We start from the raw sequence: 24160 nt of genomic DNA, 5'->3' as shown, positions 1-24160 counted from the left end.
AGGGCTGCAAGCCCTGTGCCAGGCCCGGGGCTGTGGCCGCGCCCCGCATCGCTGTCCCCACGTGCAGCGCGGCCGTGGAGCGGAACGCTGCGATCCCCACCCATGGCTCTGCCCCACGTGTGATGCGGCCCAGGAGCGGAACGCTGCGATTCCCGCGGCCCCGGCTCCATCGCGGCAGTCCCGGGCCCGCGCGAGGCGCGGGGCCCGGCCCCCTCTCAGGCCCCTCTCCACGGCCCCGGCCCCCTCTCCACGGCCCCGGCCCCCTCTCCACGGCCCCGGCCCCGGCCCCGCGACGCCCCCTGGCGGCCCGCCCGGCCCCGCGCGCTACCACCGTCAGCGTGCGCGCGTGCGCAGGGGCGGCGCGGGGGACCGAGGGACGGGCGCGCAGCTCTCGCGAGAGCACGAGGCTATATCAGCGAGTGGGCGGGCACGGGGCTTCCTTTAGTGCGCGTCCGCCCGCAGCGCAGGAGCTTCACTCAGTCGTGCCCCAGCCCCGCGATGGAGGACAGCGCCATGGACATGGAGAGCATGGGCCCACTGCGCCCGCAGACTTTCCTCTTCGGTAACGCCCGCCGCGCCACGCTCTCCCGGGGCCCGCTGGCCCCGTCGCCCCCGCAGGCCCCGGGGCCGAGCGCCGTGCGGGTGCCGTGCAGGGCCGCGGCCTGTGCCGGCCGAGCGCCGCCCCTCCGCGCGCGGGGAAGGGGCGGGGGGGCTCTCTCGGGACCGGGGGCGCGCAGCGGCCGTTCCCGCGCGCTCCCCACGTGGCGCGCGGCCCGCACGTGGCGGGGCCCGTCCCGCTTTGTTCCGCGCTTTGTTCCCGGTGCCTCCCGCCGTTCCTAAGGACGCGGCGCCCCGGCAGCGCCCGTGGAGCACGTGGCAGCGCGGCCGGAGGCGGAGCACGTGGAGCGCCGCGGCCGCGCGCGCCGTGCTGCCCATCGCTCCGGGGGAGGCCTGGCCGTCCACGGCGGGCAGGTGCGGAGCTGCCATCGCCCCGGGCACTGCGGCGGACGCTGGGCGGGGATGGTCTTAAAACTGCTGGGCTCGAACGGGCCGCGCGGGGAGCTGCGTGGTCGGCAGCAGGCCGCGCTCGCCTGGGGGTTTCCTCTCCCCACGTGTTCCGCTCCGTGCGTGCTTGGAGTGTGCCGCTAGTTCCCTGCAAGTATGAGGCCTGGAAGCAGCAAGCTGCCAAGTAACTAGTTAGCAAATACTTGTGTCTTGAGTAAAACAGTAAGCTTATAATTAAACTGTTTTCTTTCAGGCTGCGAGCTTAAAGCGGATAAAGAGTTTCAGTTTAAAGTAGATGATGAAGAAAATGAACATCAGTTGTCTCTGAGAACGGCAAGTAGTATTTAGCTTTTACGTTTTCCATTTTAAATGTAGTGCTGTGCTGTGATGTTGGTTTTTTTACGTGTCGTTTATTTCTCCAGTTATAATACAGACGATAATTGTTACATAAATCTGTTTAAAATAACCACCTCTTACTGGCAGTGGAGAATATTCTGTAATTTCAGATATTTTCTGTATTGAAAACGTTTCTCCACTGATATTTCATTGTAGACAGCAAGCAAATGCAAGGCTGGAAAAGGTTAAATATCAACTTGGAGTGGGTTAATAAATATATGCTAAATGGAATTAAAGACTATACACTGAGGCATCCCTAAGGCAAACGAGTGCAGGTACTACAGGAGCAGAAGGGGAAGGATAGACTTGTAAGAGTCATACATAGGCACTCTCTTGTAGATTACTAGAAAGTTGATTTTTAAGAATCATTTGTGTGTTCACAAACATAGGTAGGGTTCTTTTTCTTTCCTAGAAGCAGATAATAAGTAAATCCAAATAAGAGAACAGAAAGTTTATCTTTTGATTTATTGTCCTTGGTTTGCCCTCTCCAAGGATGTAAGTGGGAAACCCTATCTTTCATTCAGATAATTCATCTGACAGACTCCCAGGGAGTTCTTGGATGGGTCCTTAGGGCTTTCTGGTGCCACACAAGTTAGACGTAATATTTCAAGGTTTTTGTTCTCGACTGAGCATGGTTTTTTTGAATAGCAAAACAGTAATGTGCCCCATCCTAACAGACAAGAAATTAAAGAGTTGTAGCATCTTTATGGCATATTGCTGTGTTTATTTATATGCATGGAAATGTTTTGATACCTGGAAGCAAGAGAGTCTTTAAACTGTGGACTAATTCCTACAGGAGAATTGCTTCCTGGAGGTACCTTGCATAACAAGTATCTCCAAACATTTCATGCTGTTACTTGAAACACTTCTGTGTTAGCTCTGTGAATCATGTGTTTTTCATCCTTGTATATTATGAAAACTACCACCTGGACTTGACAACGAGTAATTCGTTCTTAAATGCAATTCCTTTTGATAGAGGAGAATAGCAATGTTTAGGGCAAGTCCACATGCAGATTTCTTCTGTCTGAATGTTTGTTATGCAGTTAAAATTAGTGATACTTTAATTGTATTGTTTTACTCAAAGTTCTTTTTCTAATTATATTTTCTAAATTAACTGTAGCTTGTCTTCTGATATACTCTGAGGGATGAAGTAAAAATCCACACCACTATTTTGTTGTTAGGCTTGTGGGGGGAATGAAGTCTTAATGTCAGTAACCTGTTCTCATAGAATTAAAAGGGGTGATGCACAGGAGAAATAGGATTAACGTATCAAAGGACAAACTAGGAAATACATAAGAGACTTTAAGACTTAAAAGGTGTGGGACATGGTTGAAACAAAAAAGACCTTATTGAGAAGAGGAAGGATTTAAAGAAAAGGTGTAAAGGCGGCAAATACCTGGGGGCTGGTCTATGCTCCCAGATGTCTATCTTTACACCACCAAGTGTGGTGGTGGACTTGGGCATGAGGTACAGCAAGATGGGGAGAAAGGGAGTAAAAAGGAAAAAAGAGGATAGATGCAGGAGGTAAAAGTGCCATGAATTTCTGTAAATGTCTTACTAATGGCAGCTAAGAACAGGGATGGTCACTGCTTCATGACCTATTTGGTGTTCATTCCTTCAATGTAGAAATTAAAGCACATGCATGGATGCTTGACAAACATATGAGAATTAAATAAATAGTGCTATAGTATTGAACTGGGGCAAATGACAGGACATGGTCTAAAATTTTAGTTCCACTAGCTGAGCAATTCAGTGTTGTTGACAACACATTAGAGAGGTGAGATCAGAGCTGCAATTTCACCTCTCTGAATTGCTAATAACAAAATTTGCCAGAAGTAGTGAATCCAGTGTTCTATTTTCCAGCCTTCAGTCTGATACATCTTAAGTGTGGACTATTACAGCCTCATTAAAGCTCTTCATCTCTTGAAGAATAGAAACACACCCACATCTCCCGGGTGGGGGGGGGTTGGAAAGCTTTCTTTGTTTGGGGATTAGGGAAGGAAGCACAAAACCTTGTGCACTGCTGTTGGGAAGAGTTGTAGTCTGAAAGATTTGTGGTTTTCACATCTTCTGCATGTACTCCTGTTTGAGGGGCCCAAAGTTCAGTGAACGGGAGTTTCAGGCCTGACCACTGTCTGTCACTCATCTCCCTACAGAGTTTTGACTCTTCAGAAAGTGCCAGATTCAGTAAGGGATCCAGGTACTTCAATTTAGAAATGCCTTGGGACAGCAGTTCCTAGTCCATGGTGAATTACAGCAAAAGGCATGTGCATAAATCACAGTATTCAACTAAGCTGCTGTTAGAGTCCTAAGTGAATGTCAAATAAGCAAAAGGTGCACAGTGTGGTAAAGAGGAGCAGTTGGCAGATAAAATGTGGCAGGAGGGGGAAAGCTATAGGTGTGATTCTGTAGAGGAGATAATGTGTTCATACTTCTCTCCTTGGACCAGCTGTAGAGCTGACTAAACTTGCCACTGCCTCTTTTTGGTGCAGTGATCCAGCAGCAAGTGACCTGATTTCATTGTCATCAGAACATGCCTGGAGGTACCCCTTGAAAGTTTCAGTGTTGTGGAGAAAGGGTGTCAGCTTAGGATGGAGTCTGATGGAATAATTTGTAGTCAGAAATGCAAATTTCAGTATTTAATGATGCAGAACAGTGAATGGAGTTTAGAAGATTTAAAAATATTTAGGATGCTCAGACAGTGTCCTGTTCTTGACTTCACAGGTTACTTTAGGAGCTGGAGCCAAAGATGAATTACACATTGTAGAAGCAGAAGCACTGGACTATGAAGGCAACCCTACTAAAGTAGTATTGGCATCTCTGAAAATGTCAGTGCAGCCTACAGTAAGTGCAAAAACTTAGAGAATCTACTGTAAATATGGTGTCTAGTAAGAAAAAAGTTAAAAAAGGCTTGAGTCAACTGAATTTTAGTGAAACTGAACAGTGTGTTCAGTTGTTCATGCAGCTGTACTGCATGAAGTAAATACATCTTTTTTGTGTCTAGAAGAGTACTTGAGTCATGTGGAGATAACAGACATGTTCAAATTACACATTTTTAAGCGACCGTAATTATTCATGCCATCTATAGACAGACAGGTCCAGGCATATGCAAGCAGATGCATCTTTAGATTGTGTTGCTTTCTTTAAACCTGGGATGGGAACAAGTCATCTTTTCTGCAGGTCCCAAGCTCTAATGCCACTCTGAAGATGATTGCTCCTCTCTGATTGAAGGGCGCCTTGTTGTCATTTCTGCTATCTGGAATGTAGTTTGACTCAGCTGCTGATAGTGTACAACGACAAAATGCTGGGGCAGGTGGGATGGATGATGTTCAAATCGACATTGCTGCCAAGTGGAGTAGAAACAAATGTGTATTTTTCTGGCCTTGGGGTGCTTTAACTGGGATAAGCAACAAGTGTCGTAAACCCCTGTGTGTGGCTTATTGACACTGAGTTGACCTTTTAACACTTGCAGAACACTCCTTTGAAAGGGAACTTGGAGTAGCTGTTAGCCATGGAGTCTCCAGCTGTTAATGCTCGTTTCCACTGGGGTGGAATGTCTGTTAAATACACTTTGCCTGGAATATGCAACTGACTACCAATGCTTTGTCTCACAGGTTTCCTTGGGTGGCTTCGAGATCACACCACCAGTGGTGTTGAGGTTGAAATGTGGTTCAGGGCCTGTTTACGTCAGTGGTCAGCACCTCGTAGGTATGTATGGCTGCTCACTGCTGTGTCCTGGCACCTGGCAGCACCTGCAGAACTAAAGGATGTGCAGCTGGTGCTGCAAGCAGTGCTTTTGCTGGTAATGACCCTCTGAATCTTAAAGGCACATCCTCAGCAGAAAGGGGCTGTAGGGCAGAAGCTGGGAGAAGTGCTTGCATGCCTTTGCTTGCTACTTGGTTTTTGTATGGATAAGGGGCATTTGTCATCCCTGGAATTTCAGTTCTAATTTCTCCCTTAGAAGTGGACCTTGTTGTCCCACTGTAGGTATGAGAAGACTGCCCATGAAATAGTTCTGGTCTTTAACTAAACTAACCCAGGACTAGTCTTCTCCTTTAAGAAATTGTCTTTGATCTTTCTCTACTAGTTTACAAAAGTGTCTCCTTAGGATTGGACAAAACATTATTTTTGACTTTGTGTTGTGTGTGAAAAGCATTGTGACCAGTGTGAGGGGTGGTAGTTCACCTGATTGGGATTTCCTTGTAGTAGTACCTGCTTCAGTCAGGTGGAAAACCTCCTAGTCAGTGGTTAAGTCACTAGTGGGAAGCTTCCTGATATCAATTCAGCACCTCAGCCAGACCAAACCTACTCAGTTGTGGGTAATGCTCTTTGTTTCTTACTAGCAGTCTTGCTTTATATTGTTAAGTGAAGTGAGGTTTTTACACTTTGCCTTTGCTTTATCAGCATTAGAAGAAGAACCAGAATCAGATGAGGAGGAAGATGATGCAAAAATTGTTAATGCTTCAACAAAGAGACCAGCAAGTGGAGGAGGAGCTAAAACACCACAGGTATATGGACTTGCAGTTACTTTGTTCGAAGCATTTTCTTCTAGTTTGGTATTAGTGCTGCCTCTAGGATAGTTAGATGCCTTGCTATTATAAGTGGGACATGATTATTTTGTACTAAATTGCAGAAGGTCCCAAAACTTTGCTGAAGGGATAGTTAAGACTGGCTACTTTTGTGAAAATTCTGTCTCCTGTAGTGACAGCAGGTTCTGGTATAAACATCAGTGTACTGTAAGAGTTGATGCTGATTAAAGCACTGGACTTTCCTAACGAGGAAAGGTTAAGGTTCCTAGGCTCAGAGCATATGCACTTAACTAGTCAATAGCTTTGGGCTTGGCAGCTGTAAGTTCCTGGGTTTAGCTAAATTGATTGAAAGTAGCCTTGTACTTGTGCCGTAGTTGTTTTGTATGGCAGTTGCTCTTTATTACCAAAAAATGGTATCAACACTTAACAGACTTTCTTTCTTAAAGAAAAAACCAAAATTAGCAGAAGATGATGAGGATGACGATGAAGATGAGGATGACGATGATGAGTATGTATTCCTGTTTTGATAATGTGTTTTAAAATAAAGGGCTAACTTTCAGAACATGAATTGTGTGACACAACTGGATGCTAAGTGAAAAAGCTCCTGTATCTTGACTGGGGAAAAGGCATCCTTGTCTTACTTATCTCTACAATGCTATGTAAATTAATGTTCTTCAGATATGTTATACTGGGCTTCCTGTTACTCACTAACTTCTAGAAGTAGTAGTGGAAGTCCCTAGGAAATGTCCCTTCAGTATTGAAGGGAAGGGAGTGCATTTAACTGCTTCAGAGGTAATGCTTGCCCTAGCACTTAGCCATGTGTTACGGTATAAAGTAAATTTGAAAAGATTGCTTGCTTCTTTCATGAATAAAACATTTTATTGGGAGGGAGGGGGAAGATCAATTCCTAACGTGGATCTTGAGTTATGGTGAGTGACTTCCTTTTTAATTGTAGTGATGAGGATGACTTAGAGGATGATGAGGAAGAAATTAAAGCACCAATAAAGAAAGTAAGTGGCTAATCCTGTGATACGATAGTAATCCAGCAGGTAGTCCCTTAAATCAATGAGTTTTATCACAGCTCTCTGGATTGTGTGAATGGGGGATGCACTAGGTTTAGGTCAGCCTGTGTGAAGAAAGCACTTCAGTGTGAATGTGCACCCATCCAGTCCATGTTCTATTTCCTTGGCTGCAAAGGGGTGACTGGGTCTTACCAGCACAGGAATGCAGCTGTCAGACGGTGTGGGCCTGGATAGCTGTTAAACAGCAAATGAAATCCTGCTCAATGGGGGTTGTGCTTCGCAGTTCTAGTCCTGCATGCTGTGGAAAGGAGTTTTCAGCGACTTCTGATGCAAAAGGCTTTAAATGTGAGCCTCTGGCAGGGTTCACTGAGGCAGGGACGTGCCGGGAGGTGCTGTTCCTTCGGCCCTCGAGGGCCATCTGGTGGTGCTGTGAACGTGCTGCAGGGCAGCTGCGCCGGCAGGACAGCTTTTTTTTCTTTTTTTTTTTCTTTTTCTCACACTTGTGTACTTCAGCTTGAATTTTTATGTTCATGCCTACTGTTTAAAAACAGAGATTTATAGTTTTACTTCACAATGTGCTGTTCTGTCCCTACTGAATTGCCATAAATGATAGTGCACAGTGGCCTGGTAATAAGTCTGAAACACAGATTCCAGCCATCTGATGTGATCTGGGGTGACTAAACAAAATGGTCACTTGATTGATACAGGAATTTTAGACTCTGTGTCTTAGATAGGCATGTGGTATCATGTCCCATGCACATCCCAGACAATATTTCTGGATGAAATGCCAAATAAGATAACGGTTGTGTTTCAGAAAAAAGACAGCACTGAATGATGTAACAGAACTTGTTCTTGGGTGTGTTACTGTTCTGCACGAAGAGGTTTTCCTTTGGGTTCCTGTAACATGCTATCTTGAGTCTACTTGCAGTTCATTTGACAAATGAACTTGTGTGCTTGCTTTTCAGCCTGTTCGTGAGGTTGCAGGAAAAAATATGCAGAAAGCAAAGCAGAATGGAAAAGATTCTAAGCCATCCACACCAGCATCTAAATCAAAAGTGAGTGAAAACAACTGAGTAAAACTAAGGTTTATTCTATTGGGGAAGCTAGTTTCTTGCCTAATGGTAACTTCAAACAACATACTAACATTCAAATTAGGTTTTCAGATCTTGATATGAAGCATGTTGAAGGTACTGTTCACTGCTTCATGTTTTCTGTGAAACTCTTCAGTGATCAGTATGTACCTACAACAGTCAGGATCTGAAATCAGACATACTGTCTTTTGGGAATACTGGTAATTCTTTAGTTGGAAACACTAAATCTATTGGTTTTGTGCAGCACCTGGTACAAGAGGGTGACTGCCAAGTGTGTTTCCACTGGAGAACACTGGAGGCTGTTTTCCAGTGGAAACAGGAAAAGGGACTCTCATGACAATGACCCACTGCAGGACTGGCAGTTTCCTTCCTTGTTAATGCTGTGTGATTGTGTCCTGATTCCTTGTACAGCTTCTCCTTGCTGCATGTACTCAGATAATGCCAGGAAGGTTCATACAGATATGAGCATGGGATGCTTGCCAGGACAGCATTTGAGAAGCACTGCAGGTGTACCTTTTAAAGCATGACCTAATCTGGCTACAGATGTGGAGTAAACTCTGAATCACTAAAAATTTTGGCTATTTTTGGTTTAATTTCTATTCAAAGAGCTGTGGAGGCACCTGCCCAGAAGCATGAGACACCAGCTATGCTATCTCTAATAACTCAGATTTGAAAATGGTTATTTTTCATGCTTCTAAGGAATGTGAGGGAAGCATAAATTTAGGTTTTGTGACTGTCTGAAAACTGTATGGACTATCAGTGTGATAGCTAGTTTTGTAAAATGTATCTTATATTCTCTGTAACTTTATGTGCAAGTTACTAATGAAATAATTTTCAGACTCCAGATTCCAAGAAGGATAAAACTCTAACTCCAAAAACACCAAAAGTCCCTCTGTCATTAGAGGAGATAAAAGCAAAAATGCAAGCATCTGTAGATAAGGTGAGTGTTTGGGAATGAAGTTTCTCAGCCTTTCTTTTACACTTCCACAGATAAGAAGAATTGGATGTGTCAATAAATGGTTATGATGTTGCTGATTCCTGTGCTGTTACTATGAGTGGGTGTTGATGTTGAAGCTCAGAGAAATGAAAACACATTTGCAGGGAAAAGCCTCTACTCATGAGAAACAAAACCACTTTGTTTGTATTTTTCCAGTAGTGCTGATTAGCAGTTTGGTATTTCTTGGTGAACTGTCTCTGTTCAAATTAAAAAACCCATTTAGGCTATACTTACTGTTAGGATTACTTTAGTAACCCAAACTGTATATGCACTATTTAAGTCAAGTGGAGTTCTTCACGTGATTGGAATGCCTTGGTCTTGAAACAGTATATCCTGATGCTTGTAAGGCTCAGTAACTTCCAGAAGAGGGAGATAGGTGCTTGTGGTATGAGTTTAAGCACTGCTGCAGACCTGAAAGCTTTTGCTTTTTGGAGGGATCCGGGCTTGAGTCTCCCTTCAGTGGATGCTTCACCCTTTTAAGGTGTCAGGCCAGTCACTTGCTCCAGTTGTTGCCAGGCTTGACCAGCACTTGGTGGTCACACATGTCAGTAGTGTTCTTAGCAGCTATTTAAGTATAAAATAGAAAATCGGGTTGCAGGCTGGTTGGGCATAGCAGGTGATTCTTTACCTCCTGAGCCAGGGTTGAAGTGCATGTGCCAGCAAGGGCTGTGTTCTGAATATCCCTGTGCTTGGAGCAGATAGAAGTGAGGGCCTGCCTGTGGCTGCACTTGGCTGGCTCACAAGTGCTGATGTGAGTGCTAGGAAGCATTGTTGGTTTGCTGATGGGGTTTTTTAATTCAAGATAATACATTTTTTAAACCCATAAAATGGCAAACAAAGGCCACCTAAAGAATTAGGATCATCTTCTGCTTAGATCCATTAGTGTTTTGGGGCTGCTTTTTTCCAGGAATGCAAAATCAGACCAGAAGTGTTTAAATACAGGGTGGATGCAGAATGAGCAATGACAGGCTGTGATGAGGATGGAAATGCAGAGCCCTGGCCTGTGAGCCTGGCGTGATGGATGGGCCCATCCTGGTGGGTCACAGTAACCCAGGAAGCTTCTGTGGTGTTGGGAATGACTCAGGAGATCAGTGGTACTTCTGCAGTGTGAGCACAAGTGCGTGAGCTGCTCACAGTAGACATGGGGGCAGACAGTAGACTCGTGCAGAGGGAAGCATGCAGAGCAGATAACTGGCAAAAAGAGCTTTAAAATACATTACCTGGTGCTGAATAGTGCTGCTGCTGGTAAGTGCTGTCTAGCAGGGAGCAGCTAAGTGTGCTGTCCTAATTGACATGCAATATTTCAACTGATTCACCTGGGAAATTGGAAAGTATTTCTTTTGGGACATAGGAAAGGAAACCAGTGTCTCCTAAAATAGCATGCTGTATTATTTTCCCTGGAGATACTAGGAGACAAGATGATAACCCTGTATGTATGATTTATAACTGAATCTATGTTGTACCTTTGAGCATGTGCAAACACAATTGCGGGGATTACAAGGAAATGTTTCTAGAACAGTTCTTTAAATTAATAAAAGTCACATATTAATGAGTAGTGTATTAGTGAGTTTTAAAAGATAGATGGGAGGTCAAGTTCATGTTTTGCTTTAGAGAGCTGAAGTTAAAAATCTGCCTGTGAAGGGTGGCCTCAGGTTGTGTGTTGCAGTAAGAGTCCATAAATAAAGAATTAATTGTAATTTATCTGAGTTGCATGGGACTGTTTACTACAAACAATGATTTGAAGTGGTGAACACTGTTATGCTCTTCAGCATCAGCAAAGAATCTTGGACATCGATTCAGTTTGTAGCCACGTCTGTCAGAAATAGCTGGGCATGGTAGAAAAACAAACTTCCTAAAATGGTTTAAAGCAGACTAGTGTGGGAAGTTGCCAGGTGAGTTCAAACTCCATGTATTGCAAAGGGTTTTCAGCATCATATGTTGAAAGCATTAAGTGATCTGCAGACCCTAAAGCTTGTTTTTTTTTTTTCCAAATAGGGTACTACCCTTCCTAAGCTGGAGCCCAAATTTGCCAACTACGTTAAGAATTGCTTCAGGACAGAGGACCAGAAGGTAACAGAATTCATCAGAGCTTGATATAGTCCAAAAAGTTTTATAACCTTGGGGATTCTTTTCCACTTCTTAATCTTTACAAGCTTTGGACTGTTTTAAAGGGTTGCAAACCACAAACAATACTTCAGGTTAAATATATGGGAATGGTTTTAAGGGTTTTAGTTGGCTAAGATGAGAAAGCTACTATTTTATTACATTTTTCCAGCTTTTATATGGTTGGTAAATTATCTCTTGCTTACTAAACCCACAGAATTTTCCTTTTGGCATCATATTGGCTAAGGAAATGAGCTGTGGTTTCCCTTGCTGCTGAATTTGGCTACCTCACCCAGTCTGGTGTTCAGCCCTTTGTTGGGGAGGGTGTCTGGGACAGCAGGGCTGTTTTGTGATGGAGATTTTGGCATTCTTGCCACATTCTCTCCAAGAATCAACAGAGCTCTTGAAAGAGCACAAGCCAAAAGATGATACCAGGAAGCAAGTTTCTGAATTGGTTACTACTTAGCACAGACTAAGCTGAAAATCTTAGATTTCCCTATCAAAATTCTACCAAGTCAGTTTTGCAGTGACAGAATTGCTTATGCTTTCCTGCTTCCCTTAATGGTTTGGTGTAAACTTGTCTGATGGACAAATTGATATGTTCCTGAAGGAATGTTAAAAAGCAGTCAGCCTCAGCTACTGGACCTGCTGTGGCATTAGCCAGGGTAGGCAGAGTTCAGCCAGTATTTGCCTCACTGATCCACACCCATCCTCTCACTCAACCTTCACTGAATTCTTACTATTGTGACCTAGTGTGAATAATAATCTTCTAGCAGAAGGATCCAATGTCATGCTTTCAACTTGATTTTCTCTGAAAGGAATGTACTTTTGTTACAATTTCTTGTCAGTATTTTATGAAATTCAGTGGTGATAGTAAGCTAAAAATAATTTTTAAAAATGGATTTCAATTTCTAACTTTCTGTGTACACTTCCAGGTCATTCAAGCTCTCTGGCAGTGGAGACAGACTCTGTAAGAAAAGAAAACAGTTTAAACAGTTCGTTAAAATCTGCAGTCTTACTTCTGTAACCATTATTTGGCTGTTCTTTTTACAAATACTGAAAGAGCTTTTCCTCCTGTGTCTGATAAATGTCATCCAGATTACCTTGCCAAGAATGTGTTGTCCAAAATGCCTGTTTAGTTTTTAAAGACAGGACTCCACCCTCAGCTTCATTTTAAGTATGTATGGAATGTTTTGATAAGGCATGGTGGTGGTCAGACAAATGGAAACGGTGGGGAGACTAAATGTATGTGAAAAAATAAAATTTAGTATTTTGATACAGTACTATTGTTTCTTTTTTTATGGATGAGGGGAATCTGCATACTGAACCCAGAGATAATTGGGCTTGAAAGTTCTCTGAGGAACTACCTTTGAGTATTTTAGCTGCTTCTCTTTAGCAAGTACACAAACTATTGAGTGTTGTCAGCTTCAAAAACAACTCCAGTTCCATGAGCTTTGGAGCTATGGAGCAGATGATTGGGAAGAAGACAGAAGTGGCAAGTGGGGCTTTATTCTTGTCTGAAAGTGACCGCTAATTGCATAATTGCCTAAAACAGCCCTTCCTGCATCTCAGTTTCTGACCTGCTTCACTGCACTTGGGTTTATGGTTTCTCTCTAACTACTGGGTTTATAGGGCCTGGAACTCTGCTTGTAAAATGCAATACTTTTATCTGGGATTTGCTGGCTGTGCTGTTCCTCTGAGGAGCTGCAGAGTCTGAGGCTGCCTCCCATAATGACTCCTGTGAGGATTTTGTGGAGAGAAGAATTAGCTTGAATGCTGTAGGGTGTGCCTAGAGAGCTCACTGAGTGAGTTCAGAGCCTGTGGATAAATTCCTGGGAATGCTGAGACTGATCTCCAAGAAATCCAAAAGCTTAGATGAGCAGGAAGTCCTCTCTGGTCCTCTGGCCTACACATGATGCTCAGAGCCAGAGTTAAAATTTTGGGCCATTCTTGTTACATGAAGTAAAAACATCAATGTTTGTAAGGGCTTTCAGGTGAAGGGAAGCATGGATGTCTGTGCCATGAGGATGAGACTCGTCAAGGCTCCTGTCTGCTGTCACTTCCAATGCATGACTGTTCCACCTTGTGTCCAGTAACTGCAGACATGGAGACTGGAAGAATACTCAGAAAACATTCAAACACTTGAATGGTAACTATCAAACTCTGCTTTAATCCTTGCTGTGTTTGGGAATTAACTGACTTGTGTTCTCATAGCAGAACACCCCCTAACTTGAGTAAAGCAGGTTGAGTTTTCCCCACTTGAAGGACTTGGGACACTTAGGTCCTGCAGCAAGTGGCTTTGCAAGACATGTGGTGAACACACGCTAGGTTGTGCTGATTGGGCATGGGGTCTGTCTTACTGAGCATTCTTTACAAGTTGTTAAGTTAGGATAGACAATTTGGTTTGCCACTGAATTTATTTTTTATGCTTGCTGTTACAAAACCCTTAGTTCCTATAGTTGAGATGCTGGGTGAAATGGAAAGCAGTGCAAATAGCTCTTTTGGGGAAAATAGAGCCAAGGGAAGTGCATGGTAGACGAGCAAAACTGTGCAAGTCTTGTGTCAAAGTTTCATTTAAGCTTGAGTATAATTGCAGCATGTGAAATGGCAGAGTATAACAGTTTGAAATGCCTGTTTTGGTGGGGTTATGTCAATAGATGATGTCATTCACAAGTGAGAGCAGATTTCCCTGGTGAAACAGGGCTAATGGCACAGACAGGCTTATTTAAGCAAAATTGCCCTCAATTTTGGCTGAAAGAAGTGAAAATTGTGCAGTAATTTCAGCAAGAAATTACTAGCCAGTAAAATACTCTGATTATTGCTAGTTTTAAGAAAAGCCAGGGTGTTGTCTGTCAGTAGGTGACTGACCAGAGCAGGTCTGGGGTGCAGCCATGCTCTGCAGAAGCATTGCAGGGAAAAGGCAGAGCCTGCTGATGCTGGGGTATAGTGTAGGTCAAGTCGTTGTCAGCTGCTGTTGAACCTCATGAGGCATCTTTGAGGCACCCTCGTGGCATAACAATAATTTCACATGGCCCTGGTTAGATCCCACACTGTTCTCTGCCAGTTCATGGAGTAGTGAGGGGTGGTCACTGCCCCACTTCTGGCTGTGGGGCCTTTCCCTGCCTCTGCTGTTGTGCTGGTCACATCTCCAAACCCTGGCTCCTTTTGTGACTGGCTATCTGGTGACTCTGGATGCAGCTGTATCTTCTTGGATATTCACATGCAGCTGCCAGTTCTTTCACTTTGAACAGAGCCTCAAAGTTTGATCTTAAAATAAGCTCAGATGTGAAAATACCTGTTGAAGAGAAAAGACAAGTAACAGATGTGGGTTTTTGAAGTACTGCTTTTGACTTTCTGTAGTTGAAACATGTTCTTGCCATGGTAATGATGGCAACAAAGCTGTAGTGTTTTGATAGCTGTGTTGAGGGTTCTGAGCCTCTGTGTGATCCTGGTCCTTGAGGATGGCTTACTTGAGAGCATGGAGCTCTGCAGCCAGATGCATTGCTATTTCCTAACACTGTGATGGGGAAAAACTTTACAGGATGATGAAATGCCTCTCCAGGTAGTGATGCCTTCACCTTTCCTTTGTACATGAATTGCCCCTACTGCTGCCGTTCCTGTTGCAGATCCTGTCTGTTCCAGCTCTTTTCATATTTCATTTCCTTCTGCAAGTGTTTCATTCCCTACAGTGAACAGGTAGCTGGTGTCCCCCTGTGCAGGACAAAGGGGAGGCCACCCAGCTGAGTGGGGGTGTGTGACTGTGCTGCAGATAGAGCTGCTCCATACAGATCTCTCTTGGCATCTCACTCCAGAAGAGGTGATAACAGAAGGGCACCATCCTGTTAGGAGCTCTCAGTCTGTGCCTAATTCCTAAGGGTGTTCAAGAGAAATGTTTGTAGCCGCCTTAGGTCTGTCCTGGGGTTCTGTTTGCTCCTGTGATCCAGCAAACCTGCCAGAATGGTTTTTTAGAGTCCAGGGGCTGTGATGAGTGCAAGGCTCTTTGCCCTGTGCTCAGCAATTGTTGAAGCCTTTGGAGAGAAGCAACTCAGGCATGGCTGGCAGGAGGGGTGGGAGTGTGTGTGGGCTGAGGTAATGGAAAACAGGGCCACGATGGGTGGCGGTTCTGGGCTCCTTGCCACCCAGACGGTCCCTCAGGGGCTAAGTTCATGCTCCTACCCAGATACCCCAAGCCATGTCCTGTCTCTTTTGCATGTGCATTACTGACTAGCAGCCAAACTCAACTTTTCCTTCCTTCTCTGTGGAACCAGCACCTAGATCCTTATTCTCCTCACTGTTTTCCCAAAAGGGCGTTACAGACTGGTTCCTACTTAAAAATGTCAGATAAAGCTACAAAAGAATGGGGTGGTTTGGAGCTCAGTGTTGGATGGAGCACAGTGCCTTTATTCCTGCCCTTGGCTAGTGGGCAGTAGTTTCTGGCAAGCAACAGCAAGTGCAATTGTGTTGAGTGAGGTTTGGAGGTTTTGTGATCTGGTATTTATTAAGGATTGCTTTGTCTGAGCCTGGTTCTCAATGTGAACACGGAGAGCTGAGTGTGTATGATGGGGTGCAGGAAAAGTGATGCTGGATTTACAGGTGTGCCTCAAGGGGCCTGACTTGTCCTCCCATTTGCAGGTAGCACAGGGAATACCCTCCTGGCTGCTCACTGGTTTACTGCATGGACACTTTTGGGAACAATTCTGTGTTTTGTTGGATCAGCTCTTCAGTGACTGGCCTTTGGATTGTCTTACATAAATGAATTTTAAGCAGTGCCTAATTGGGACCAAGTAAATCAATCAAATATATCAAATGTTAATTAAGATGTCTGCTGTGGCGACCACATGTATGGCCTGCATCCGGTTCTATAAAGATGACTCTTGCTCTTCTCCTTTCTTCAAAAACTTTTCTTCCACCACTTCTGTCACCTCTCCCTGACCAAGCCATAAGAGCCTCTATGGGAAAAGGATCCTGGGAGAAAACAAGCAAGAAAGGGCAATGAATAAAACAAGGGGGGAAAAGGTAGCCAAGGGTCAAAAGTGAGAATGGGAAAAGTGAAGACCCTGGGAGGAATGCTCAACAGGGCACCTCTTGTGCTGCTGCCTAGAGCTTCGTCCAGGACCAGGGCATGGCCACCACTCTGCTTGTACTGCAAATGGCAAAGAGAAGGAACAGAGCTGGGCCTCTCACAGTTGATGTGCCTGATTCACCTCAAGTGATTACACTGGTACTAGAAACAGTCTTTGAAGACAATTGAAGGCAATTTTGTTAGAAGGGTCCTGGAGTCTTACTCAACCAATTGCTGGGGCCTGAAGCCTGCTGAGCCCCATCCAATTCTGTTGACTTACTGTATTTAAGAGAAAACAGTTTTTCTTCCCTGTTTTCAAATTAAGCCTTAGGTTTTACATTGGTTATGGTTTTTCTTAATGAGTAGTAATGGCAGGGAGAGTGAAAGATGTATCGTAGCTGTTGAGGTATTTGGCATTTCACCACTGCAGCCACCTTTATCCGTGCCTGTTCATGAAACTTTTCCCACTGCTCCTTACATTTGTCCCAAAGCTTGTAATTGTGCTATTTTCCCAGGAATGTCCTTGATAAAAGGCTCCTAGCAGCCCTTATCGTGCTATTTTGAGGCAGTGAATGTTATCTGGGCACTGCTGTAAGTGGCGTAAAGCTGTTCCCTGGGTGTAAATGTGTGTGAGGACACCAACAACAGTGCACAGCTACAGCTAATAAGTAAAGCTTCCAATTTAATAATAAGGCCGCCTCTGGTGTTTAGGACATTCTTCCCTGTTTCTTAAATATTTTTCCCATACTTGAAGCCTTTCCTTCCAATTTTCTACATGGAAAATAGATTTTAATTCAATAATTGTAGCTAAGAGCAATAACATGTAATTGGACCACTGAGTGCAGGGCCTTCAGCCAGTCCTTGTGATCTCCAGAGAGCACAGGACAGGGAGATAGGGGGATCTTGGCTTCATTTTTAGGGTCTTGAATTAGGAGAGATGTTTCTACTTGTTCCCTCTGGCTTCATGGTTCTAAATAGTCCTTTCCAATTCCTTCCTAGTTCTACATCTTGCCTCAGCCTTCTTGCTTAGTCCTTCACTGCTCTTCAGACTTTTCAGTCTTCTGGATCCTTTTCAGTTCCTCCTCCAGTCTTCCCTAGCCACTGCTGTTGGAGCAGCATGGCCTTTCCCTGATCTCTGGGAAAAGCTGGGACACCATTGCAAACGTGCTCCTGCATGAATCTGGACCCTGTCTGGGTTGCTTGGCAGTGTCCCTGAGAGCCCAGCTGTGGCTGGTGCCCTCACTGTGGCCATGGTGGAGAACACTGATAAAAGCCCTGCTGCTGTACCTCCAAGTGGGTGGAGCTCTGCTTGCAGGAGACGTTTGTGCATGCCCCAGGAGAATGGGACTTCCAGAGATGTCTCTTTACTGATCTGTGACATTGCAGAAAAATGGCATTTTCCAATATTTTTTAGTGTAAATCCACCCATATGACATTTTCTAAATCCTTGCTCTGATGCAAAGTGTGGCTACAGTTCCTCTTCAGAAAGATTAGTAGAAACACAGGTTTTTCCAGTGATGTTTTCAGAAAGTGAGCTGTCTCACAGCCCACCCTGAGTTCCTCCGGGGTCACTCATTCACATGTGGGGACAGTGACACAGGGCATTGAGAGGTCTGTGATGTCACCAGTCAGTGCCTGCATCAGCACTGAGCTGCCCCTGCAGTGTCCCTGCCAGCTGTGGGGACATGGGTGGTCATGCACGTTGTGTGAGGTCCTGCCCTGAGCCAGCAGCTGGGGCAGAGGGCAGGAGCCCAGGGTGGTGGTGTGGGGAGGGATGGGTCATCCCAGAGACAGGGCTTGAGATGGGGACTTGCTGGAGACAGCTTGATTCAGAAGACTTCAGTTAAAGAGGTTTATGTTTAAGAGCTGTTGAGCTGAAAAGCTCTAAGTTAAGGAAATATTAAGTTTTGAAGCTTAACAGCTTGTGATTTTTTTTTTTTTTATTTTTTTTTTTAGGGAAAAGTGAAACCATAGAGGAATATAAATCCAAGGAGCCAAGCCCTCGGATTTAATGCAGTGCAAAGGCTGAAAAGTGGAATTTCCTACTGGTTTGTGTAGGGTTGTCTGCAGAGGTTGGCCTGTTCTTGCCTCCCTTCAAAAGCATTCTAGCAGCTGTCTGATGCTTTCAGAGGGGAGCTGCCGTGCTCCTGGGCACTGGGATCAAGGAAGGCCCATGTCCGTGTCCACCCCGTGCCAGACACTGGAGCAGGGTGGCCGGGCTGGGGGACACAGGGTGGGGACAGGCTCTAGCTCAGGGGCTCTGGGCACTGGAGAGGGGCTGGATACCCAGGAGAGCAGGGTGTTGAAGCAACCCACTGGTCTGCCCTTTAGCTTGAGTTGTCCATCATTGTTAGGGACTACCCTCATTGCTCTGCTGATAAAACACTGGGATTTGTTTATGAGTATGCTGGAACTTTTAGAGGAATCTGAGGTTTCAGTCCCCAAATCCCATTGAAAATCCAAGGGGTGTTCCAGTGGAGTAAAAACTTTATAAACTCTGAAACCCTGCCTGCTGAATAATGCCTGCCTCTCCAGGGTTTCTTTTCTCTTATAAAGTAATGATGCACATCAGAATAAGGGCTGTAGCATGCTAGGTTCTCCCTCTGCAAGGGGCCATGAGACATCCCTGTGGTCGAGAGCTGGAAGGGATGCTGCAGTTGCCTCTGTTCCCAAGAAGTCCAAGCTGTGATGGCTGAATCCAAGTCCTGACTGTTCTTCACCATCTTCCTTCTGCAAGACTGTGCCTGAATGTAGTGGAGCTGAGGCTGAAGTCCTGTCCTCCTGGACAGTTCAGGGTCATTTTGAGGTGGCTTTTCTGTCAAATGGCAGTAACTGCAAAGCATCCCCCTCCTTCCCTGAGTGTCCACACTATGTGGCAGAAGTGTTCCTTACCTTGGGATGAAGTTGTCTTTCTGTGTGTAAACTGGATAAAGGCAGAACATGCACCCCAGTCAGTCTGAAAGTTGTCTTTCCTTTTACCAAGGCTTTCAGATTCAGAAAACCTCCTCAGCTGGATTTTCTGTTAGGAAAAGTTTGCTTATAGAACACAAGGCTGGAAATGCAGATAACAGGAGCAACCACACATGGATTTGCTCACTGGCAGCAGGGCTGGGATGTAGAGCTGAACTTGGTCTTTGTACAATATCAGCCCAGGTTTTTCATTTTAATTTAAATCTTGGTATACCAGATGCAGCAGGGCCAGATCCTGGCCATTCCTGCTGGCTTCTCTTTCACATACCAAAGGGGTATCTGGGGTAGGAAGGCTTCCCATTCAAGCATGCTCTTAAGTCCTTGGCTCCATTGAATGGGCTCCATGCTCTGTGAAATGCCTGCTCCTCATGGGATTTGGACCAGTGGAGCAGGGCGAGGGAAGCTCATTTCACTGGGGGCACCTTCACTGCCCTGCAAGCGAAAGGTCAGGCTGCTCAGACTTTGATTTGAGCTGCTGAAGGGCGGTCACTAATCCAATAAGCCAGCGAGGGACTGTAGGACACAGCCTTAATTCAGGCATTTGCAAGGGTGATTGGAAGGCAGTAACCCCAGGAGCTCCCAGGGTGTCCTGCAGTGCATGCTCCTACCTGGCCCTGTCTTGGTTTATAACATGTTGAGAACGTCAGGCTCTCAGGAACTGCTGTGCCAGCCTTCACACCCTGAGCGTGCTGTAAGAAAAATAAACACCCTTAAAGGTTTTCCAGTGGGCATCAGCTTCTCTGGCTAGATTTGTGCTGGGAATCTGATCACACAGGAGCCTTCAGCAGTGGAGCAACAGGTTTGGGTGTGGAGCTTTTAATATATATACACATATACACACATGCTCGTATATATTCATAACAGCATGCTGCTAAATGATATTTCTATTTTTTCAGAGACATGTATGAGCTGCCTCTATTCTGTGCCCCATCTGTGTTGTTCAAGACTGGTAGTCTGAAATTCACCCAATATTGGTATTATTCTCCAGGTAACTATTTGGACATTGAAGATTTAGGGGTTTTGTCAGACTACTGACGCACAAAGGATGGCTCTATTTTATAAAAGAACTTTTGCGATTACAAATACAATAATTGAAAGAAGAAAACCCTCATGTGCCCTCTTTAAAACAACCCCTCGTGTTGCCCTGGCAGTTTTTGCTGTTTGACACGTCCAGGTCCTTCTGGCCTGTGTGAATCCAAGTCCTTCAGGTCATGGCTGCGGGGGCAGCTGTGCTACCAGCACATGGCTCCTCAGCGTGGTCTGGGCCAGCATCACCTGGGATGAGTTTTTCCATGTGTAGCTCACAGCTCTGTTGTAGCTGCTGTAATTTTACGTGCTGTTGGGGCAATTAAAATGATAAATGTTAGCAGCAGCTTTACAAATTCCTTTTTGAGCTGTTCTGCTTCCAGCCAGGTGCAGCAGCCCTGGGCCACCTTGGGTATTGGGCAGAGCCATCAGTGACTGTCTGTGGAGCTTTTTCTTGGAGGCAAGTGATGGAAAAGCCTGAGGAGCAGTCAAAGCTCATGCTGACAGGTGACTGTGAGGCTTTTGGAGGAGTTACTGCCCCTGGCTTTGCAGAACTCCTGTGTGCATTGGGCAGCAGATACTGGACTTAGCCAGGTGAGTGGCTGGTGGTGGGCATGACCCTGTACCTTTCCTGTGGGGCTGAGCAGCACCTACTAGCATAAGATGGCACAGGCTGGGCTTCTGCCACCCAAACCTCTTCCAAGAAATGAGGTACTGGTGATGATTAGGGATATATGGAATATTTTCACATCTAAGTTAAATACTATGATCTTGTGAGTCCCCAAATTCTGAATTGTTTCAGTGTAGGCATCTCGGTGAGCTCAACTTGTAGGGCTCAGGATGGTGGCTCTGATGTTCTTGGCCATGCTTTCAGCTGTGGCAAGGTGCCATGGGACTGCCAGGACAGGGATGCATGGGGCCTCTGATGTTGGTGACATCAGCAATTGACAGAAGTTTGGGTTTTTGTTTTTTTTTTTTTTTTTTTCTTTTTAACTTGCAGATCCATAAGAAGAGAAGTGTGAAGTCTGTTAGATACATCACAGACATGTGCTAGTGCTGGAAATTTTATAAGGACTTGCTTTGATCACTGTTTTAAAACTTAATGTTTTCTGTGCCTCTTGAGCCTGAAACTATGGGCCAAAAAACCCTGTGACTTGATACCTGAAGGCTCCCCAGTGATGAACTCCAGGGATTAAAGATGTTGTTTGATTTGTGGCTGAGAGTGCCAGGGGAGCGAGCACCTCAGTCCCTGCAGAGGTGGGAGCAGCTGGGCCCGACACGCTGCGCTGATGCACGCTGTTATTTGAGTGGAGAATTTGGAAAGCTCAGAGCTCTGAGCTAGGGTTATGTTCTCACTTAATAAGGTGTTAACTGACGTTGGGTGCTCTTTGGAGAGTTCGGCTATGTGTGGAGGTTAACGGTTCCTGGCATCTTGTCTGCTATAAACGAGCTTTCAGACAAGAGGAAAGAGTTACCACACGCTATCAGCGTGTGATTTTTTTTTTTCCTAAAAAAGCAAACCCCCAAACAAACAAAAAAACCTCCCCAAAGCTGAGGCGGAGGAAGCCTCTGGGCTTTCCCCGGGGCTGCGGGAGGTGCGGGGCGGCGGAGCGGCCGCTGGAGGGCAGGCGAGCCGTGCGGAGCGGCGCCGGCAGCGCGGCGCTCTGACCCCGCCGTCCGCGTCCCGCCGGGGAGCGGTGCCGGGCCCATGGACCGGGCGGCCGCGGCTGTCCCGGCCCGCGAGGGGCCGCTCCGGGGCTGCCGGGCCCTGCTGCCGCCCGCCCGGGGCTCGACGGGCACGGGACGCGCTCCTGCCCCGTCGGAGGTGAGGGCGCAGCGGACTCCGGGCAGCCGCGGCCACACGTGCCGGTGAACGGGGCAGCGGCCGCTGTGCCGGGGGTTCCGAGCACCTCGCGTCCCGGGCGAGCGGCGGCGCCGCCCGTTCTGTCGGGCCGGGCAGGGCTCGGGGGAGCCCGACCCCCTCCCTCGCTTACTCTGTAAAAAACGCTTCCCCGGCCGGTGCTGCCCGCGGCCGGGCGGTGCCCCCTCCGCGCAGGCGGTGCCAGCCCCGCTCCGCCCGGGCGGGTCCCGCCTCCCGCTCCGCGCCCCGCGCATCGCTATGCCGCCCGCCCGGAGCGCGGCGCGGGGCGCGGAGCGGAGCCCGGAGCGGGGCGCGGCCGCGGCCGAGAGACTCCATCCGCCCGGCGGGGCTGGCCCGGCCCGGGGGGACGCGGGGGGGCACTTGCTGATGATCGGAAGTTACTGACAATAAGCACCTTCATCCCCCCAAAGGCGGAGAGAGGGAGAGGAGGAGGAGGAGAGACAGGGGGAGAGGAGAGCTGATGCCTGACGAGTCACTCGGCGGAGGCAGAGCGGGCGGTACCACAACTTCCCGGCGGCGCGGAGCGGCGCGGAGCAGCGCGGCGGGGATCGGAGCTCGCCGGCCGGATCGCTCCCATGTCAGCGCGGCGGCGGGGGACTGCGCTCCGCTAGCGACCAGCCGCCGGCCAACCCCGTCCTCGCCCAGCGATGTATTCACTGCTCTCAGCCTGCACTTGCCTGTAAGGATTATGGCATATTTCTAAATATTTTTTTTAAATGTTTTAAAAGATTTAAATTTTTTTTAAACTTTCATTCTGGAGGCTCCGGTTGCATTTTCCTTGCAGCCAGGTGGTAATGGGGACCTGAGCCTTTTTATAAGCAGAGCATCGCTCTGAACCCTTTAAAAATTGCAAACAAAAACAAAGAAAAGACCAAACAAAACAAAAATCAACTTTAATCATTCTACCGCATCATTTGATCTTTTGTTGTTTTTTTTCTCCTCTCCAGATGTTTACATTTCCTGCTGCTGTGCTTTCAGGTACAGGTACGTGTCCTTTCTGTCCTCTCTCGCTTTTGGTTGTAAAATAGAAACAAAGGCGGCGTGCTGACCTCGAGTGCGAGGCAGGTTTGGCTGGGGCTTTCACTTGTTTCCCTCTAGTTTTTATAGCTGTATTAAACCGAGCCCCGCACCAGATGCTGGAGTGTCACTTGCCCTGGACCGGGGCTTCCCCTGTGCTCAGCTCCCGTCCCGTGCTCCGCCGTGCTCTGCCGCCGGTACGGGCAGGGGTGCAGCCGGGTGCGCCGGTAGCCTGCCGTAGCAGCATCCTCTGGAGTGCATTAGCCTGGCTAATGATGTGAGAGGGAGTGCTGGACTCTCCTTGCACAGTGTTGATTGATGCACTTGCCTTGGAAGAGCAGGCGCTCTCCTGCTCGCCCTTTTTTCCCATTTCTTTTTTTTTTCGCCCCTCTCTTCTTTTAAATTTTCTTTTCTTTTTTTTTTCTCCCCCTCTTCGGTAACTCGCTCCCAAAAACCGATGCTTTGAAAAACACAAGTTTTCCTAGCCAAGAGAAGGAGGCTGCGTGCTCCCTCCCCATTATTCAGTAGAACGCCGTCCAAGTCAGCTCCAGCCTTTGATCCTGTCTCGGCAGGAATGAGGCCGTTGGAGGAACACCCTGAGCGAGGCTCTGCAGCCCAGGTGCCCGCGGGGTGGGGATGGCAGCTGCCCCACTGCCTCAGGGATTTTAGCTGGACATCCTGGAGCGCACCCACCTGCGGGACCGCGCAGAGCAGGTGCCACTTCGGTGGCTCTGGCCACCTTCCCGCCGGAGCTGGGGGACACTTGTGACACCCTTGGCCCTGAGTTGTGCTTTGGCCGGGATTGCACCTGCTCAGCCTCTCCAGATCCCCAACGGCAGCAGGGGATGGTCCTGCTCATCCAAGGATGAGCACAGCCTTGGAGGGGGCTCCATCCCTCTGGCCAAGCTAAAACCCGAACCAGCCCCATCCCCTGCTCTCCCACCCATCCGAAAAATGCCCGATCACATTTTTTTCCTCATCCTCTCCAAAAAGTGCAGCTCGAACCCGACACCAGCAGAGCCTCCCCTGGTGGAGCAGCCTCCCCAGCAGGAGAGGATCC

At 47.0% G+C, this 24160-nt stretch overlaps 2 protein-coding genes across 2 annotated transcripts in view; both read left to right on the top strand.

Moving 5' to 3' along the window:
- Nucleotides 1-403: 403 nt before the first annotated feature.
- On the top strand, nt 404-12426 carry NPM1 (nucleophosmin 1). Its single transcript, XM_054642942.2, has 11 exons — nt 404-562; nt 1259-1338; nt 4126-4245; nt 5016-5109; nt 5806-5909; nt 6377-6438; nt 6886-6940; nt 7918-8007; nt 8882-8983; nt 11036-11110; nt 12079-12426. The coding sequence occupies exons 1-11, from the start codon at nt 499-501 to the stop codon at nt 12115-12117; spliced, it is 885 nt and encodes a 294-aa protein (XP_054498917.1). The 5' UTR covers nt 404-498; the 3' UTR covers nt 12118-12426.
- Nucleotides 12427-22357: 9931 nt separating this feature from the next.
- FGF18 (fibroblast growth factor 18) overlaps nt 22358-24160 on the top strand; it is a 65001-nt gene continuing 63198 nt past the window's right edge. The window contains exons 1-2 of the mRNA XM_054642994.2: nt 22358-22762; nt 23031-23067. Coding sequence (XP_054498969.1) covers nt 22731-22762; nt 23031-23067 — 69 coding nt within the window. The 5' untranslated portion in view covers nt 22358-22730. The remainder of the gene's footprint in view (nt 22763-23030; nt 23068-24160) is intronic.

This window comes from Agelaius phoeniceus, chromosome 15 (genome assembly GCF_051311805.1).
Source record: "Agelaius phoeniceus isolate bAgePho1 chromosome 15, bAgePho1.hap1, whole genome shotgun sequence".
NCBI lineage: Eukaryota > Metazoa > Chordata > Aves > Passeriformes > Icteridae > Agelaius > Agelaius phoeniceus.
Note: the sequence above shows the minus strand (reverse complement) of the source record. Positions and strands in the feature narration are given on the sequence as shown.